The sequence below is a fragment of the Cryptomeria japonica genome, chromosome 7 (genome assembly GCF_030272615.1).
Source record: "Cryptomeria japonica chromosome 7, Sugi_1.0, whole genome shotgun sequence".
Lineage (NCBI taxonomy): Eukaryota > Viridiplantae > Streptophyta > Pinopsida > Cupressales > Cupressaceae > Cryptomeria > Cryptomeria japonica.
In genome coordinates this window covers 168258797-168279861 of record NC_081411.1, presented here as the reverse complement: position 1 = coordinate 168279861, position 21065 = coordinate 168258797, and the positions used below count along the sequence as shown (strand labels likewise).

The window sequence follows — 21065 nt, the reverse complement described above, 5'->3', positions numbered from 1 at the left end:
TATCATCCAGAAGTCCTCTACTTGAAACACATGCCTATACTTCTTCCCAACTGTCTCTTCCATATGACCATTAGGATCAAAAATTTCTCTCGAGGCAAAATATGTGAATGAGTAGAGAGATAGTTCCTTTTCTGCATCTTCAGCTGCTTGAGAATTAGGACATACTTCAATTGAATTTCCAATTGAAATAGGTATAGGGATACCATTCCCATTCTTATGTCTTGATGCCTTAGCACAAGCTACTAGTTGTCTAGTCACCTCAAGTAGTACTATTCTATCCGTAGGATACCTTGGCAACATATAAGGAGGTGAAGGACATCCATGTATTCTAATGTAAGTGAATTTAGGAAATTGAATAAACCATGCACCATGTTTCTTCACGAGTTCTTGTGCTTCTAGAGATAGTCGATGGTGGATCCCTCCTTGTAATGTCCTGGTGATCTGCATTGTGAAAGTATCATTGACTAGCTTGTAGTAATTCTTAGGTGGATGATGCAATTGAGCATAAGAATCACATACTCTTATCTCTCCAGGTCCTCTCCCAACAACTCCTCTGTGTGGTAGTCCTGCATATTCAAAGCATCTGGCTAAAGAATATATAACATATGAACTCATGTGGAATGACTTAGTAGGGACTAGCCTCCTCAACTGCACATCTAGGTTGTTGCTAATAATCCTGGCCCAGTTGAACATTCATTTCCCTTGAACGATCACTCGTATAAAGAAGAACATCCATCTGTCGAAAAAGAAGGCTTGGGAAGCACCTACAATTCGATTGAGCATGGTTATCAAGTCCCTGAATTCGTCTTGGAAATCAATTTTGTGAGGCGTATTGGGTATCTTATTTAGGCGAGGCCTACTCTTGAGTAACCAATTCTTATTGATGAAGTTCAAGCAGGTATCAAGATTATCTTCGTAGATAGACTTGGCTCCTTCTAGGCTTTTGTAGATCATATCCCTCTGTTCTGAGAGATAGGCGAGGATAGTTCCATCTTTGGCTACAATTGCCCTTGAATGTGAATCATAGTGACTGGTGCATTCGATCATCAACTCATGACATCTGACTGCGGGGGGGAAGCTTGCGGCCTTGATGATCCCACTCTCAATTATCTTCTTGGCTATGGGCGATGGCTTGCCTATGTAGGGTGCTTCTCGAAACTTCTTCATATTGAAGTTTCCTAAGTTGGTGTCTCCAATATTGCTCCATTTGGATATGATCCTTGTCTCCAAATCGTCATTCTTCTGATCTTCTTTAATGAGAGCTTGTCGAGTAGAGGATCCACTTGCTTTGGGGGCCGCCATTTGTTACCTTAATCTTGATTTCTAGCTATCAAACTGAAAAGATAGGTAAAAGGGGAGATTGCTGCTAGATTCGCCTTCTTTCCAAGTGACATTCAAAGAATTTATTCTGCTAAAAACTTCATGTCTGCACCTCAAGTTTGCCCTTGCTGATTTTCTGAATTGGATCTAAGTTTTGAAAGGTTAAATCTGCCTTGACCTATCTTTCGCCTTCTCAAACTTGAAAATTGCCCACCATCTGCTGGAATTCGCTTTCTTTTTGGCCTGGTCTTTGTCTAATCTGGCTCATGAAGACCATTAACCTTCCATCTTTAGGTCAGAAATCGGCTTCCTTGACACTTGATGCAGTCTACTGATGAAATTCTCCTTCTAGATCTGCTCCTTAAATTCGCTTTTAGAAAAGAATGTGTGAATGAATGACTAATAGTTTTGAAATTCATCTTTCCTTTATAGGGCGCTTTCACCCTTTCCTTAAGAGGCCGACCTTGCTTAGAAAAAAAAAAAAAATTCCTTCTTCAAGTTGGCCGACTTACCATTAAAGCTTTAAAAAATATATACTTGGGCGCCAAAGGGTGAATTTTTTAATTTTAATGTTCATAGGCCGACTTAGCCAATTTGTGTGCTCTTAGTCTTTTCTCCAGCCGACCTCTCAATGCAAAGCACTTGTTCTTCACCTGATTTCACTCTTGTACCTTAGAGAGGGGCATGAGCGAAATTCCCTTCTTCAATGCATTTCGCTCTGGACCCTTTGGAAGGGTCAGGAGCGATTTTCATGATTAGGTCTAAATTCCATCATTTCCTTACTCCCAATTGCTTCCCAAGACAAGTATATACTAGTCTTCTCTCCACCAATGCCTACGAATCCATCTCTTGATCTCAAACATGAGCAAATTAGAGGATTTTGAGAATTTCACTCTGGACCCTTTGGAAAGGTCAGGAGGGAAATTCATACTTTGCTTGTTTTCCCTCACTTACCTCTATCCTTCTTACTTCATTTCCCCTTGATTCTCACCTTTGGATCCCTCTCTCATGAAGACAATACTTGTTTGACCCCCAGGAAAGCTTGAAAAGGGGATTTCACTCTAGACCATGGCCAAGGATAGGACCTATAGAGAATTTTGCTCTGGACCCTTTAGAAGGGTCAGGAGCGAAATTCAAGTTTTAGCTGAAAATCTTCACTTTTTGGAATCACAACCCATTCAAATACGTGCCTAGAGATATCTTCAGGCTCAATTCACCCCCATCAATGTTTGGCTCAACACAAAATTGGGAGAAAAAGGAGGTTTTGAGAATTTCGCTCTGGACCCTCTGGAAGGGTCAGGAGCGAAATTCATGTTCTAGGCTTGATCCTTCTTTTCTTTAACTCCAATCTACAATGCAAGCCAAATATACACTAATCCACCCTCAACCACGCCATAGGAAACAAGTTTTGACCTCACACGAGGAGAAAATAGGTGCTTTGAGGAATTTCGCTCTAGACCCTTTGGAAGGGTCAGGAGCGAAATTCACACTTTAGACCAAAATCCTTCATCTTCTTCACTTCCAATCACTTCGAAAGGCAAAAACATATCAATCCACCCCAACTATGCCCAAGGAAGAAAGATTTTGTTTAAACAAGGAAGAAAAGGGTGCTTATAGGAAATTTCGCTTTGGACCCTTTGGAAGGGTCAGGAGCGAAATTCACATTTTGGGTTAATTTCACACTTCTCTTCTCAACTCAGTTCAAACTTGGTCTAATCAATTTCTTCTTACCACAATCAAGTCAATTCGCCATCCACTTAGCTCAAAACAAGATCCTTTTGATGCATTAGGCAAAATAGAGGGTCAAGTTGAGGATTTCGCTCTAGACCCTTTGGAAGGGTCAGGAGCGAAATTCAGGTTTTTTGCCTTTTAGGTCCATTTTCACCACTTCATTGCTTCAAAGTACCTTTCAATAGGCAAGTACGCATCAAAGCCTTCCCCATCATGTCTTAGAAGTCAAAAACTTGGTCATAACAAGGAGCAAATAGTGTTTATGTAAAATTTCGCTCTGGACCCTTTGGGTCAAGTTGAGGATTTTGCTCTAGACCCTTTGGAAGGGTCAGGAGCGAAATTCAGGTTTTTTGCCTTTTAGGTCCATTTTCACCACTTCATTGCTTCAAACTACCTTTCAATAGGCAAGTACGCATCAAAGCCTTCCCCATCATGTCTTAGAAGTCAAAAACTTGGTCATAACAAGGAGCAAATAGTGTTTATGTAAAATTTCGCTTTGGACCCTTTGGAAGGGTCAGGAGCGAAATTCATCCTTGAGCTCATTTCACACCTCCTTTCTCCTTTCTTTGCCTTGGATCTAACTTCTCAAACCTTCTCCTATCATCATCAAGTCATCTTTCTCTCAAAGTGGTGTTTACTCCAAGATTTTAGTGAAGAAATAAGGTCTCTCAAGAATTTCACTCTAGACCCTTTGGAAGGGTCAGGAGCGAAATTCAAGCTTAGGCTCAAATCTTGACTTTATCTCCAACATTTCCTTATCCAAACAAGTGCTTTGCCTTCAATAATGCCTGGGACAAGCATTGGTTCATAGGTTTGGGCAAGGTAGAATGTCTTATGGAGGAATTCGCTTTGGACCCTTTGGAAGGGTCAGGAGAGAAATCTCTCCTCTAGGCTCAAATCATCTTCTTTTCCACTTGGCTTCGCCTTAGACTCAATCCTTGATGCATTTCCTTCCATAGTCATGCAAATCTACCCAACTATCCAATGACTTGGGTGAAATCTTAGGTCTTTGGGAAATTTCACTCTGGACCCTTTGGAAGGGTCGGGAGCGAAATTGGTGAATTGGGCTAGAATTTCTCATTTTCCCTTCAACTTTGCCCTTTGACTTGGTTGTTAGATCGTTCCTTCATCCTAATCAGCTCCATTCACCTTCAAGGTGATATCAATTCAATGTTTTTTGATGACAAATTAGGTCTTTTCAAGGATTTCGCTCTGGACCCTTTGGAAGGGTCAGGAGCGAAATTCATGCTTTAGCTTACATCCCTAACTTTTCCTTCAAATTTTCAAGCCAACTCCTTATAATTATATCTCTCCAAGCTTGTTCATGCTAGCACCCACCTTTCGAGCCTATACTTTGATCACTGGCTTCATTCAATTGACTCTGACTCGACAAAAGACAAGACTCTGGCCCTAAAACTTACAACCTTGACCCATCCTGACTCAAACTTTTCAACTTCTTTGCAAAATATAAATTTTCCATCTTTCAAAGGTAAGATCCCTCTAAAATTACATCAGGGCTCTAGGCACAAAACAAATGACTTTCCCCAACCCAAGTCAAATTTGGCTTTGAAAAGAACACTAGGCAATCTCTGTGAAGGAAACCCTAACTTACCCAGCCTAGGCGACCACTAACTCACTCAAAACACCTAACAAGCAAAGAAAAGCTAGGCAAAGAGAAAACAAGACCCACAAACAAGAGGGGGTCCCCATTTTGATGGGGTGATGGGTGAAATGGTCACAAGAAGTTGTTGGGAGAGGGCCCGAAGAGATAAGAATATGTGATTCTTATGCCCAATTGCATCATCCACCTAAGAATTACTACAAGCTAGTCAACGACACTTTCACAATGCATATCACCAAGACACTACAAGGAGGGATTCACCATCGATTGTCTCCAGAAGCACAAGAGCTCGTGAAGAAACATGGTGCGTGGTTCATTCAATTTCCTAAATTCACCTACATCAAAATTCATGGATGTCCTTCATCTCCTTATATGTTGCCAAGGTATCCAATGGATAAGATAGTACTACTTGAGGTGACTTAACAGTTGGCAGCTTGTGCTAAGGCATCAAGACATAAGCATGGGAATGGTATCCCTATACCTATTTCACTTGGAAATTCAATTAAAGTTTGTCCTAATTCTCATGCAGCTGAAGATGCAGAAAAGGAGCTATCTCTCTACTCATTCACATCTTTCGCTTCGAGAGATAATTTTGATCCTAGTGGTCACATGGAAGAAACAGTCGAGAAGAAGTATAAGCATGTGTCCCAAGTAGAGGATTTTTGGATAAATGCTCAAGATGATTTGGAAATAAAGAAGAGGATGCACTCTCGATTACCCTTGGATCTTATCAGGAGATGCAAAGTTTATCGAGTAGCGGATCAAGCACAAGACAATGGCAGATATCTTCAATCTTCCTATGAGAAAGAAGACAAAGAAGTGAAGATCGATTGGGATGAGCAAGAGGTCGTGGACTTGAGAGCATTGATGGATCCAGTCTTGAGTTGTACTCGCAGATGGGTAGATGTCCAGCATCAAAGGTTGAAGGAACAAAACATAGCTATGACATTCAACTTAGAAACAAGACCGGAAGAAGGAGAGGCGAGTGCAAGTGAGAACACTTCTCATTCTAAGGGGTCGAAGAGAAAGGAGGGACCTGAAAAGAGAGAATCGTCCAAGAAGAAACAAAAGGTGAATCCTAATCATCCCTCTAGTGCTTCTTCTAGACATGAAAAGGAGATAAGTCAAGGAGAGGATCAAAGAGAGAAGGTGTATGAGATAGATGAGTCCTGGAGTCCATAGTACAGAATGATAAACAAGACAAAGGAAGGACACCTCAGCACTCATCAAGTCAATCTCTTCCTCTCCAAGTTTGTGATAATGATCAACAAGGAGAAAGAAATGATGATGAAGCAACATCTCCTTTTAGAGGCGAGCGGCCATTGCCTGAGGAAGTGCAAGTAAGAGAGAGAAAGTCTTCCATTCCAGATTGTCTTAGAGAAAGACTTACAAGGGTAGTTGTGGTTGAAGAAGAGGAGCAAGTATTTGATTTGGAAAGTCTTCTAGGCAAGTCTCAAGAGGGGATTGAAAAGAAGAAAGCTACAAAGATATCTAAGGTGATCAGAGATGATACAGGCTCCAGAAAGATACAGATAGCTACACCAGTGGTTGACAAGTATGATGATGAGATCATGGCTGAAGAATGCGATTTGAAGACATTTGATCTTAGTCCACTTACCTCCGAGCAAGCCATGGAAGAAGCAACTAATTCAGTGAGGGCAATCAATGATAAGCTAAAAGAAGAGATAGAAAAGAATAAAAGGTTGGAAAAGGAGATTAATGCTTGGAGGAATTATTTTAGCTAGCTTAATGAGCCATTAGGGTGACAGGATCCAGTAGTCTCACCCTTGCAAGCACTTCTTCTTGAGTCAATAAATCAGTCAGAAAAGTTGAAGAACTCAGCCTGACTCATGGATACATGGATTGATAGATCTTACATGGTAGCCAAGGAATTTGTTAGAAGAATGATGAAAACAGTCCACAGGGCCATCCAAGTCTTTGAGATCATTCATAATCTAGTGGTAATTGTCGATGCATTCACTCACACTAGAGACATTACCATCCCAGTATTGCAAGTGGTAAGGAAGACATCAAGACAGGTTTTAGCACAAGAAAAGATAGTTGATGGTGGAACCCGTAATCTCCTACAATGGTCAACTTTGCTCCAAATGAAGGAGGTTTTTTTCAAGAACATCAATAGTAGGTGCAGCCAAGTTGAGGACACTATCTATCCTATTCAGGGTAAGGTGTTTGATGTATTATGTGCAATCCTTGATAGAAGGATAGAGATTGAAACCGATGTGGATATCCAAGAATTGGACGATAGGATCAAGGTCATCTTTTGTAGAGAGGAAGACATGATCACAAAAGAGCAGTGAGATCAGATGTATACTACTATGTTCCTGATTGAGAAAACAAAAGAGCTGGAGCACGGATGGGAGATGACTCTTCTTGCGGCCTTTGATGAGGTCCTTCACTTAGAAGAGCGAATGAAGAACCTGCCTGAGATTCCCATTGCAGAGATTGAGGGGATTACGTCCAGATTCATTGACTATGCTAGAAAGGAACAAGTAAAAGGGAACAAAATTCTAAATGAAAAGTTGTTATGAAATGATGTGGCGATTCAATCCCTATTGGAGGATGCTTCCTCGTTATTCGTGCCAATTTCTATTGGCTATGTTATGATAATGCTTATCTAAATAGGGTTATTTTTGTAACAAACCCTAATTAGGGTTTAGGTGTCAAAATCTCAGCCCTTGATCTTCTTTAAATCTGGGCCAATCATTGTATTTGAGAATGCTATATAAGCTCTCACTCAATTCATTTGTAGGGTTAAGAAGAATAAGTTTATTAGCAGCAGAGAAGCAGAGTAGTTATTCATAGAGAATACAAATTTGGCGAAGAGAGAAAGTTGAACAATTGTTGTTATATTTTGCTATGAGATCAATGAAATATTGAAGTTATGGTGTTTTATTGTAATCTTTGTGGCTTCTTACATGGTTGTTTATCTTCTTGAACCACTCTTATTGAAGATAGTATTTAGATGTTAGAGTTAGATTGAGTGATAAATGTTGTGCCTGATCTTTAAGTGAAGCTCATAGTCCAAACCACTATCCTCTTACTAATTGTAAGTGTGCCCTTGTGGTCAACTCGAGATACTGAAATTGTTTAGGGTTCAATCATTACTTGAATACTGATATGTATCCTATTGATAGTATCTATGTTCATTAATGATTTGAAAATCTTTGAATTCCCTTAGAAGATCGCACCGATTCCAGTAGAGTTGTTCTATGGCAATACTGAGATTGGTAGAGTTTCACTAAGATTGCCCTCCATTTAGTCATTCTTAGGCTTAGTTTAGCATAGCCCTCTCTAATCCCTTATCTTTTGTCCTTTTGAAACATCGGTTAGTAGTAGGAAAACCCAGTTCCTCATTGGTTAAGTAGTTGCAAGAACCAGCTTTCATAGAAAGTACGTAAGGCCCCTTGATGAAACAACAAACACAACGAACACTGGTGCTTATCCACACGTAGAGAACCTACATATTAGAACCTTGGAGGTGCCTTGATTGATCCTTAGGCGAAATCTTCAACATTCGGGGAAGCTTTGTTCAAGAGAGGATAAGGTACCTTTGGGTATTTTATTTTGTGTTTGGTCATGTATAAAAGACACATCAACACTCACACCATTGAGCGGCCTATTAGGCCAACTTTTTTGAGAAATGAGCCTGAAGAAAGAGGTGTAGGGGAGGATGATGATGCAGTGTTTGTAGACAACGTCATGACAGTGCATGACGAATGGATCCTATTACCACTAGATGTAAGGGAACATTTGAACTTTGACAGGTTCATGACTCAAAAAAGGGAACATGCTAGAGCCAGGCAAGACAGGAAGCCACGAAATCAGAACAGGGATTTGGAATATGCCACTAGCAAGTTGACCCTACCATTGTTTGATGGAAGTGGGAAGGTCACAACTTGATCTTGGATACATAAATTGGACACATATTTCCATTTGCGGCCTACGACTGAGAGAGATGCAATCAAATTCGCTACATTGCATCTTGATGGAGTGGCTAATGATTGGTGGCATAATGGAATGATCACCCTGCAACATAACCTCGTCACTACATATCAGAAGTTCGTTAATCGGTTGGTTGAGCGATTTGATGGAAAGGATCCGGAATCATATTTCAGGGAGCTTGCTCAGCTTAAGCGGGTTGGGAGCTTAGAGAGCTATATTGGAGATTTTCAAGCGATTATCTGTCATGGTTACTAATATTTCATAGCAGAGATTGATTGTGTTATTCATTGGGGGTCTTCTAGAACCTTTGAGAGGTTGGGTTAAAGCTTTTGACCCACATTGCAGGAGGCCATGAGGAAAGCTAGGAGCATGGAACTTGCAGCCCCAAAAAGAAAGAGCTCACATAAAGATGTTCCTTCCACCAGCAATGAGAATCCTCAACAATTTGCTAATAAGAATAAAAAAATCAACGACCATGGTGGATGAGGAGACACGAGAGGAGTCAAGAAAAAAGAAACCATGCTTTCAGTGCAAGGAGCCTTACAGCAGAGAGCATGACTACCCTTTGAGGCCTAAGGGTAAGGCAAATCGCGTAATGTGGGCTTATTATGAGGATTCAAATGCTGAAATCTCAAATCAGCAAGCTGCTTCAAGGGATGATCAAGGTGGAAAAGCTTCGACGAAGTTAGAGCCTGATGGGAATTTATCTCCTATGGCATTATTCACAGACGAGCAGGATGAGGTTACTTTTTGTTCAGAGGATCAGTTAGTGGGCAGCATCGCATTGCTTTGCTTGAAACTGGAGCAACGCGCAATTTTATTGATGAGGGATTTGTGGCCAGATGTAGATTGTAGACAGAGGATTTCAATGGGTTTTGAGTCAGAGTTGCAGATGGATATACCCTCATGTGCACCAAACAGATAGGTGATATCACCTTACGACTGAATGATTATGAGCTACAAGCTGATTTTTATGTGGTCAATATGGGTGCAACGGATGTAGTTTTGGGCATGAAATGGCTCCAAGAAATTGGAATGTTTACCCTCAATGTACCTAAATTGGAAATGAAATTTGAAATGAATAACAAAACTTATGAGTTGAGGAGAATTGCAGATAGGAGCTTGCATTCTATCTCTCTCTGTAGAGAGGAGAGAAAGAAGATAGAGCATGAGATCATTCAGGAGAGGTTCTCAGTTTGAATAACTGCATATATTGTGTCAAGTTCAATAGCAACCAAGATTAGTGTTATGAGTTGCCTCCACTCGAGACTCTTACTCCAATGAAACCTGATGGCGAGGATGAGTTGATTCAATAGGATCAACTTGATGTGCCAGTGTTATGGGAGTTGTTTGGTGACAACGGGGAAAGTGCACAAGTCTTCACTTCGGATCCAGGTGGAGGAGTTTATTTGCAGACAATATTGCTTGGGGACAAACAATTTCAGGAGGGTCGGACTGTAATGTCCCCATTTTAGCAGACATGGATTTTTGGATGATTAGTCTATTATTCTGACCCTCGTAGACTAGACTAATGAGGATGGTTAGAGGGTCTTTTGATGCTTGTATCATCTCCAGTGTTCAGTGGTTAGCAGTTTTGGCTTTCGTTTGAGGTCTCCAGGACTCCGTATGCATTACTTACTTTATAATAAGTCAGAGTTACATAGAGGGGGACCCTTTCTATTTTAAATTTTTAAGTAAGGCAGTTGTTACTTACTTTATAATAAGTCAGAGTTACATAGAGGGGGACCCTTTCTATTTTAAATTTTTAAGTAAGGCAGTTGCACATACAGAACATAAAATGGTTAACTCCCAGGTGTAGGCAAAATTGAGAAATAATGATTATTTGGGGAGTTGTGATTATTTAATTATTAATAAAGTGAACACTTTATTAATAATTAATTATAATAAGGCATTAGATGTTATATTATAAAGTTATTAATATTTCATAAAGAAGGGGTCTTTGCATCATTAAAAAGGGGCCAATTGTTTATTTAAGTGATGTGCCTAGGCCAAGAGGGGTGAAATTAAGTTATTATGCCAACATTAAAGATGTTTAATGAGTTGAAATTGTGCTTTTTAGGAGAAATTCAACCCCCTTCATGGAGAATATATAAATTGCTTGGGAAATCGAGCTAAGGCATTATTATTGTATTTTGTCTTCATGAATTTCTCTCTACAAGCGAAAGCCAGGTTTTCAGCATACAAGCAGCCATTGGAGAACCGATAATCTTCAGCGTACGACCATTTGAGGGAGTGAAATATCTTCTGAATTTGGTCTACAGGAGGGCTTCACACAGGAGCTCTAATTGTGCTTCAAATCTGAAAGTAATTCATCAGTTTTCAGTGGATTAGAAGAGGGGAAGGTTCTTAATAGATAACAGCATAAAGACACCCAAGATTGTGGACATTGGCAGCTGCATTTTGGCTATACAATCTTATTTGCCCAGCCGTACAACCTACACAGCCATACTACTTAGGGCTGGTGCGAATTTACAATGGGAGGTGTGACTCTTCATTCAGTGGATCTCAGAATTGTTGGACAGTGCTGATCAGGTCTACCATTCATCTGCAATTCATATATGCACTTCATACCAGGTTTTAATGCATATTCCTTAGTGCATTGATGATATGTTTTCATTAGGGAATTGCTTCTGTAGATGTCTTTTAAATATCAGACCTAACATTGTAATTGATTCATGGACGTAAACCTATAGACTCCACAACTACATGTTCTATTGTATTTGGCGATTGCATATGATAAAGGAGGAATTAGTTGCAGGCTAATTATTTGGTAATATGTCCATATTCAAGGTGATAGTAGTTTGCATGCCAAGTGTTTGTGAAAATGACAGATGGCTGTAGGTGCACATTTACATGTAGAATTCCTTATATAAACCATGATTCCCCTCAAGAATGAAACCAGGGTTCCTGAGATATGTAATGATGCAGTCCTCTAAAAATATGTAATGATGCATTCCATCCTTGAGCAGTTGGTTTACAAGGGTATGGATGCTGTTGATAAGGAGAGATTGGGGGTAAATATACCCATTTGTACTATTCTGGTAGTTATCCATTCTGTAAATTCATCAAAAGAGGTTTCTGATTATCAAGTTCTTTTGTTAACATACCAAACTCCACAGCCTTGAGGGCCTCAGAATTAACAGATATATGTCGAACCCAAGATTCACAAGGACATATCATTAACACAGAAGGAATTAACTGCAGACTTTGTTCCATGGCATTTTGGGGATGGCTATGGTAGGGAGCAGCAGAATGCATTTCAGGGATAGCAGTCCAAGGGATCCATTTTTGGGGATTGCAGGATATGGTAATATATACATATATAATATGTTTATTGAGTTGATAACAAGAAAAATCTGCTTTCAATTGTTCAATATTTTCATTGCAACAGAAAATCCAAGAGATACAAAATCATAAATGAAAATGTAATGACAACATATGTTTCCTATAACCATAAGCTCTCAAATGACATATGCCTGATTTCACTTTACACTGTTTACTCTCATTTTATGATTGTTTGGTCTCGTACAGCTGTATGCAGTCATAGAATTACTCGCTGATGAAAGGGGCAACCACCAAATGTGGTCATTCAACAACTGTAAATTTTATTCCCATAGTTGGATGTGGTCACATAATTCCCATTGATGAAAAGAGTAAGAAATATATGTTGTCATTACACTTTCATTCTACATTTGTAACCAATCATTCAACAGTTGTACAATCTCATTATATAGCTGCATGCAGTCATTCAAAAGTTTTAACACTTTCTTCCAACTGTTGTATACGACCATACATTTTCTTTTTGTATGGTAGAATATTTTTCCTGTTAAAAAAAATTCACATCACTGGGGAGATGTCTGACCATCCCCAGAGACAGTTGAGGAACATCTCTGACATCCCTAGCCATCCTGGGGACAATAAGACATTCCAGGGATATTAGGCTCCCAGGTATACCATCCCAATGTCCGCAGTCTCCCCAGAGACAGGGAACAGCCAGGGGGCACCCACTGTCCTGAGGATATCTATAGGGGTGTAGGAATGTGTGTCCACATGTAATTATTTGCAGCCATTTCCTATGAAGGTACAAAAGATGACCATTAGGCATCAAAAGAAAACAACATGACAGCTCACCTTTCGACCTGCAAACCTTTCTTTTAGCTCCCTAACATGCTCTTTTACTTGAGGCAATTCTAGTGCTTTTATGAACCTATCTGAATCAATGCCAATAGGAAACTGCAATTATCACAAACAGACATGAAAAATGTTAGTAGAAATATCCAGGTGGATGACAAATTCAAAATTCAACCTCGTAATACAAATAAACAAGAAAATACAAGCTAAATATTCAATAAGAGATAGTTGCATGGCAGATTAGCAAAACAAGCATGTACAGTGAATACCGCAGCAACACGGGTGAGCTTCCCTTGATCCTCTACTCCTTCTGGGGTTCCTTCCAACCCAAGAATTCGTGTGCATGCACTTACAAAATGTCTTGCATAGTCATAAGTATGGAAACTGAAATGATCAAAACAAGGATCAGAACTTGAAGAATGTATTTCTCCTTTAAAGTCAAGAATTAATATCTAGTAAAATTTTCATGATTCTAAGTTGTGACAACCAGATATTTGTTTATTTCCAATATATAGATTCTACAAGATATTGCATTCAATAAATTTATAAGATAATTATCAAGAAACTTAAGACCAATGTGATCAACAGGCCTCAAAGAAGGTGATTAGAAATTGAAGAATGTATTTATCCTTTAAAGTCAAGAGTTAATATCTAGTAAAATTTTCATGATTCTAAGTTGTGACAACCAGATATTTGTTTATTTCCAATATATGAATTCTACAAGATATTGCATTCAATGAATTTATAAGATAATTATCAAGTAACTTAAGACCAATATGATCAACAGGCCTCAAAGAAGGTGTGGCAAACAGACTGCATCTTCTAACCAAAATGCCAAAAGTAAAAACGACGAAGAGGAACTACTCAAATCCTGTTGTGACCAAATCTGAAGAGACAAAAAAGTTTAAGAGACATAATAATAGTAAAATTACCCTCTAAATAAACTGCTCAAATTCTAGTATTCTCAATTGTTATCACTTATCACAGAATTCATTATATTTAGGCACCTCATTGAAAGCAACAATAATTCTATTTGAGGTTAAAGAATCTTTCCAAAATATATTGTGTAGTTTCCAGCAGCCATTCGCAGAGAATGAGATTAGCTTTCATTAGTTAACCAAGAGCGACTAATTAACCTATTTAATTCTCATAGGCTAAAGTCCAGAAAATGGAAATTATTTACTATTATTTGACAAAGCATATTTTATGGGTAATACTAATATTGTTTAATTAATTTAATAAGCCTTATAAAGTGACTTAAGTGAAATATTAAAGGAAATTAATAAAGTCACTTTAATTCCTGGGTTTAATTAAAATATTAAAAAGAGCAAGAATTTGAAGAGTTCTAGCGGTTTTTGGGGATTGATATAAAATGGACATTTCAAGGCTCATTTGAACATGCCTGTTATTATTTCTCTTAGTTGGATTTGGAGAGCTTCTTTGGAGCTGGAAACCCTGGGACGGAAACCTTAAGGATTACTAGGTTCAATGGTGTGACTAATCTACCCTAGCCAGTTTGTTGGAGAGGTCAATCAGATTTCTCAAAGTGAGTTCAACGATATAGATTATCAAATTTGTGAAGTCTTGTTTCGAGATAAATTTATAGGGTTCTTGAGATACTTGCACATTTCGGTAAGAATATAGGACACCATGAAAATGTATGTGACAATGTGATATAAGCAAGTGAGATTATTCTAAGGATGCCATAACATAAGGAGGTCATGGCCATTGGATGAAACTCAGGGTCGAATGAGAAATAAATACTTATATACTAGCAGCAGCAAGTGTATTGACAGGTCATGAGAGTAAAAGGAGCAGGTCATGGGATTCCAGTTAGCTCTGTTGGACGCCATTCATCCTCCTTGCTGGGCACAAATACAGCATAAACCCTAGCCATGGATCTGAGCTCAAATAGCAGATTTATTTGGACATTATCTAAGTCGATTCCTTTCTATTACCAAGGCTTGAGACTTTGCGAAAGGCTTGAGACTTTGCGAAGGGCATGATTCATCTGTTGGTGGCATGAAGAAATCTCAGGCATTGTGAGAGCTTTTGCTGATGCAAACAGAGGTATTTGGGGCAGCATTTAGTCACTGAATTTGGTGTGAGGTTAGAGGAAGATGTGTGGTCTTCCTAAGTAGTGGATTTCTTCATTGGTGGAACAGTTCAATGGGCTTCATCTCCACATTATTAATATATGCAATCTGCTGTGTAATATTTCATATCTTTTGCTTATGGAGCCTTTGAACTGGCCTGTGTAATTCAAATTTATGCAAACATTACTGTTGCTATATTCAGGTCAGAATATTCATTAATTACAGTATATCTCTTCTTATCTGCTGTTCACATGTTGAATATAGAATTTAATTTTATTACTCATAATGTATGAACCAAAAGCAAACCCGCATGATAAACTGCCATTATGCAAATCTGAGTATACTTTAGAAGAAATGGCTATAAACTATTGGAAAATTTGGGAAAATTTAAAAGGGGGACTTTACATGATAAGCCACTTGAAAACAATAAAAGTATCCATCTCAAATTACTGCAAGGAAACCTAAATTTGTGCACCGGCATTCCAGAAATTTGATAATTTACTTATAATGGACTGTGGAAAACTATTCTGTTCTAGTCTCATTCCTGTTATTTGGTATATGACCAGACTTAATTATATCGAGATAAAATGAAAGATACAGATAATTTATCAGTCTGTCCATGTATCACATCTTCACAGCATTTAGTAGGAACCAAATTTACCACCAGCCTGTCAAATTCACCTCAACACCTAAGGATTCTTTACTAAGAAATCTGAAAAGCAGACACAAACGTAACAAACTATAATCTGTAGTGCAAAGCTTATCTTCTTTTGAAACTCCATAGTTCCAAAAGTGTTTTTAATACTCATCTCAAGTTGTCCCATCTAGCTTTAGCAGTGAATTATTGCACAGCACAACTGACCAGGAAGCTAGAATGTTTTCCCAAGCACAGGAATCTTAACCTAACACCTTCCACAGCATACATAATAATGAATAAAGAAAATGCAGCATGGTTCATGAACAAACCCAACTAAATCTGCAGCAAGAATAGCTTTTAGCAGCTCCGAGCGTGATGGAAGCGTCCTGTGGATCTCTGAAGAAGGAAATGGAGTGTGCAAAAACCATCCCACTTTCACATTAACATCCCGATCTTTTAAAAACTTCGGAAGAAACATAAGATGGTAGTCATGACACCATACGACATCTCCCTCCTTGTAATGTGATAATACAACATCAGCAAACATCTCATTAGCCTTCTTATATGCATCAAACTGTGACTGGAAACTACGTGTGGTAGCAAGTCGATCCTCTTGAGGAATCCCAAGATAGTGGAAAAGAGGCCAAAGAATGTTGTTGCAATAGCCATTGTAGTATTGGTGAACTAACTCCTCATCAAGAAATACTGGTATGCAACGCTGAAGTCAAAAACAAAAAAGGAATACTTAAAATCAATTACATTCAAATCTTTATCTCATTCCTACAAAAGTCAGTTTTTTTAAAATGTATTAGCACATAAATTCAAATGCAAGACATTACATTCTAAGGAAGGGTTAATATTCAATTAACAAACAATAAATAGGCTTAGAGAGAAAAATACGATATGAAATTTGAATTAAGGGCATTACAAAGTTTTGAGAAATTGACATCCTTTCACCAAAAGCAATTACCAGCCATCTCACTCATGCAAGACACACAAAATGTGTTGAGTTTGAATACTTCAATATTCCAGCTTATTCATTTGGAGAAGAAAAGGCAATATAATGAACCAAAGTAGCTTATATAAAAGGGTCCTTAAACACCTTCTGAGTGGGTGCTAGGTGGCCACTAATTCCTCCTGTAACTTATGTAACTTAAACCCCTAAAAGGTTTTCACTGTAGACCTAAAAGTAAGTACTTTTAGCACAAAACTCTAAATGATAGTTGATTCAAACTTATGTTACAGAGGTTGTCATTCAAAGTTCAAACATTCATGTTGAATCATTGTGTTTTTGTATAAGCTTTTGATAAATGAATTATCATAAAGGTTTGGTGTTGGATCTTTCTATTAGTCATCTTTCATATTGGCATCTTACTTTTTGTGGTTTTGAGCTATTTACTTTCATTGAATCTTACACTATAGTTGCATTGTAAGGATTAGTTTTGTTGAATCCTATCATGTTGATGCAGATTTGTTGGTGTTTTCTTTAGCCAGTCTTGAGCAATTGTCTTTTAATTCATATTATTTTGTTGCAAATATCATATCAAAACAACCTTGTTGTAAGATGAGTACCTTCAGGTCTTGTCCTCAACCTCCAAGATCAAAAAGATAAGCCCCAGATGATTGTGTGTGGTGAGAATAGTGTTGGTGTTGGAAATAAGCCACACCCGGACCGACGATGAACTTGTCCAAGAGGGGCCAGTAGCTCAGTGGTAGAGCACTCCAGCAGCGTATGGAAGGTCCTAGGTTCGAGTCCTAGCTGGTCCATGTCTCAACATGGTATCAGAGCCAGGTCCAGACTAGGAGCCCCAAGCACACGAGAGGTAAGGCTTAAGGGGGGGTGTTGGTGTTGGAAATAAGCCACACCCGGACCGACGATGGACTGGTCCAAGAGGGGCCAGTAGCTCAGTGGTAGAGTACTCCAACAGCGTTATGGAAGGTCCTAGGTTCGAGTCCTAGCTGGTCCATGTCTCAACAAATAGCTGTAAACTTGTTTGTTGCTCTAGGTATTGGGAGTAATTTTAGACTTCAAGAAGCTTCCTTTGCTAATTTGAATAGAAATTTTCCTCCAAAAGAGACAAATTAAAACACTAAAATGAGCTAAACTGTGCCTAGACTAACACTACAAACAAGATCTAGAAATATGCACACCATACGAGATTTATGGAGGGAGTTTTGCATTAAAAAAAACAGCTGCCTGCCTATGTTTTTGCCTCTAATGCATGCACTAGACTGTTAAAGACAGTGTCTTGCAAATGATATTTTGTGATATTGAATGAAAGAAACTACTAATTAAAACACACAAATGACACCTTCACTCCAGCTAAACAGAGACCAGATATTTAGAGCAAACAAGAATTGAAAGAATACAACACACACTTTTAAGAAATAAAGATCCAAGCTACATTCAAAGCCACAACTCAAAAACAAAATGTCATCAATACAAAGCTTGACTCAATAAAATCTACTTCTAAATTACTCGATGAAATTATCTAAGATGTCCTTATCTAAACAAACATTATAGTCATTTCTCAAAGGATCTTCATAAAACATCAAGTGAAGATTAGATTATAAGTTTGATTGTGTGGGATTGTTTATCATAGTAAAATATCACCACTATAGCATCCATCGTACAAAGAAAAGCAAATGGAGATAGCAAGTAACATGGTCAAACAATCATCATACTCATCTACCCATTATTATCGATTTGAGAGGAAGCTTTATCAGTTCGATCATCAAAGGATGATTATAACATAAAGCAAGAAATTCGTAAAGCAATAAAATAAGTGACAACATCGGATATCCTAATTAGTAATTCCAGATCCAATTGTGCAAGGTTATTAGCGATGCTTCTAAAAGAGTAATATATATTGCCAAGAAATTCATATAGCTTGCCAAGGAAGAATCGATGAAGGCATTAAGCAATCCATATCAATGTTACCATAAGAGGAAGTCCGATTATATGATCTGTTAGTCAAACCAACATAGCATCGGTCCTTATTAATTATAACTAAGACATCACAATGGACGGCAATTATCTAGAGGGGTGCGATGCCATTAATGATTACCATTAAGACAATTTCCTATGTTAACAAACAATGGTCATTGAAGGACAAGACATGAACCTTCAAAAAATAACTGTTAGATCCCTCTTTCTTGATTTTGGAAAAATGCTTATTATGCTTTGTTCTAGCTAATCAATGACATTGTTTTTTTCTTCTATGAATGAAGTTGTTATCTAAAGGAAAGGATTGATGAAGTTATTTAATTAGCAATATTTTATGAAATTGACAAACCGGTTAAGATGTGACTAACTGAATTTTAATGTGACCAAGTGTTTGCAGAAACCACAACACCCTCAGGAGGGAGGGAGAGTATCATCAAGGAGAGGGTCACAAATATTAGAAAAGAACATTGTCAATGAGTCCTAGGTCTAGTTAATCGGACGTATACTTTGAGCATCTCGACCTTCGTAGAGTAAGGTTTATGCCACCTTATTGATATTGACCTAGAGTCATCTTGTCACCCTTGTACCGTCAGGTAGTCAGGTATCCTTGCTCTAAGTCTATTTTCTTGATGTAGTGATTATCTTGTTAATTGTATCTCTTTTATTGATTCTTGGATACGAGTGTGTGAGTGTGTGTGTGTATAGTTATATAGTTATATATTCCTTGTTGCCTCCATAGGCATTTTTATTGATTGATGTGTTGAGGGATATATTCATACCCACACACGTATGTTGATAACGTACATGTATGGATATGAACATATCCATTTTGCATTGGATGTGTGTAATATGCAAAGTATCGCATTATTGTCTACCATCTTGTTCTGAAGACCACCAATCATGATCGAGGTGGCCACCATCTTAGTGGTGGAGGCCTTCTTGTAACTGTTGGACATTATGCTAGAAGTGTCAGTGCTTGATCACCGAGATAGTGTAGAACACAGGTTTACTACTGAGAGGGGGGGCATGAATCAGTGGTAAATAAAACTTCAATCCTTAACAAAATTAAATCTTAAACAACTTAAACTTTTAATAAGTTTCAATCTGAAAACTGAAAGGAATGAAAAGAGATGCCCAATAAAGACAATGCACAAGATTTACATGGAAGCCTATTGTGACCTTTTCACACATTGCCCCATTGCAAACGGAGACCCCCTCTTTCTTGCTTTATGCGTCGTGTTAGTTTAGGGTTTTGGCAGTCAGGTGACCAATTTTGAGCTTTCAATGCTCGAGTCTTAGTTTTGAAATGATCATGCCCAAGGTACCATTAGGGTTTTGAATTTTGAATAGGATCAAACGTGTAAAAATGTCAAAATTGTAGTAAGATCCTAAATTTTATCTTGAGGTTGCAACAAGTCTTAAATTTGAGCATAAATATGCCTGTGTTGTAAGTCAGTGATATTTTGTGCTTGAGCATCAAAGAGTTCCTTTAGGGGTCATTTCCTTGCTCCTAGTATGTAGATTAAGTCAAAATTGCACATTGTCCCGATAGATTCCAATTTTCCCGCTCAAAATCCAATCAAAATGATGAATGTCCCGATGCATAACGATGAAATTTGATAGGTTTGGACATTTTTTGGTGTGAAAATCATCAAAGTCCAAATGGAAAACATGAAATTGAGGCTATAAATCAGTTTGTCCTGATGAAGGACGTTTTTCCCTTAAGTTTCACGACTATGTCCCGATGGAGCCTGATTTTCCCCACTATTTGCCCAAGTGTCCTGAGTTGAGTCCTGATGGACCACGTTTTTCCACTGGCAGGCTCGAAAATTTGAACAAGTGTTGAAATTTGTTACGATGAGGTGTAAATTTCCCCTAGGATCAAAAGTGAAGTGTGACAAAGTTTTATGTGAGGAAAATTCCTTGTCTAGATGGGGGTCGTTTTTACCCAAGACCAATTTATGGAAAAATTTGATGAAATTGATGAGGATAAAGTATCCAGATAGGGAGTTGTTGTGAGGTATTCACACATCGCCCCATTGCAAATGGAGACCCCCTCTTTTTCGCTTTCTAGGTTAGTGGTCTTAGTTTAATTGTTGGTAGTTGTCGAGTCTTTGCTATTAACCTTTTGTTCATAGTTGCTCGAGAGTTGGCCAAGTCTATCTCTTTGAGATGAAGTGAGGTTTAACATTCCCTTTGCCCAACCAAGGCATAATCCCTTCCATTTCTCCCAGCACTACCAATGGGTGCCCAAACTTGACCACACCCATTTCCATTCCACCTCTCCATCACTCATCCCTCTGATTTTCCTTTACCTTAACCTCCACTACCACTTCTATCTCCTTCCACATCCCTTATCCCTCCATCTTCTTTCATTGCTTACCCTTTTACCTCACCCCCACCTTCACCTACCTTCACCTATACCCTCACCTACCTAACCCTCCTCCCATCCCAACATACTCATCCACTACCCTTCCATCCTACATTCTAACTTACTCCTAACTCGCCTACCTAACCCTCCTCCTCTACTACCTTTATTCCCCTAAACTCACCTATCCTAAACCCATCCTAACCTCCCTACCCAATTATTTATCCTCA

The 21065-nt window shown here is 38.5% G+C and overlaps 1 protein-coding gene across 2 annotated transcripts in view; it reads right to left on the bottom strand.

The window, feature by feature from the left end:
* Positions 1-21065, bottom strand: part of LOC131068796 (alpha,alpha-trehalose-phosphate synthase [UDP-forming] 1) — a 202900-nt gene that overhangs the window by 160415 nt on the left and 21420 nt on the right. For both annotated transcript variants that reach the window (XM_058004070.2, XM_058004069.2), the window contains exons 3-5: positions 15850-16238; positions 13057-13171; positions 12788-12889 (exon numbers count right to left, since the gene is read on the bottom strand). In XM_058004070.2, coding sequence (XP_057860053.1) covers positions 12788-12889; positions 13057-13171; positions 15850-16238 — 606 coding nt within the window. The remainder of the gene's footprint in view (positions 1-12787; positions 12890-13056; positions 13172-15849; positions 16239-21065) is intronic.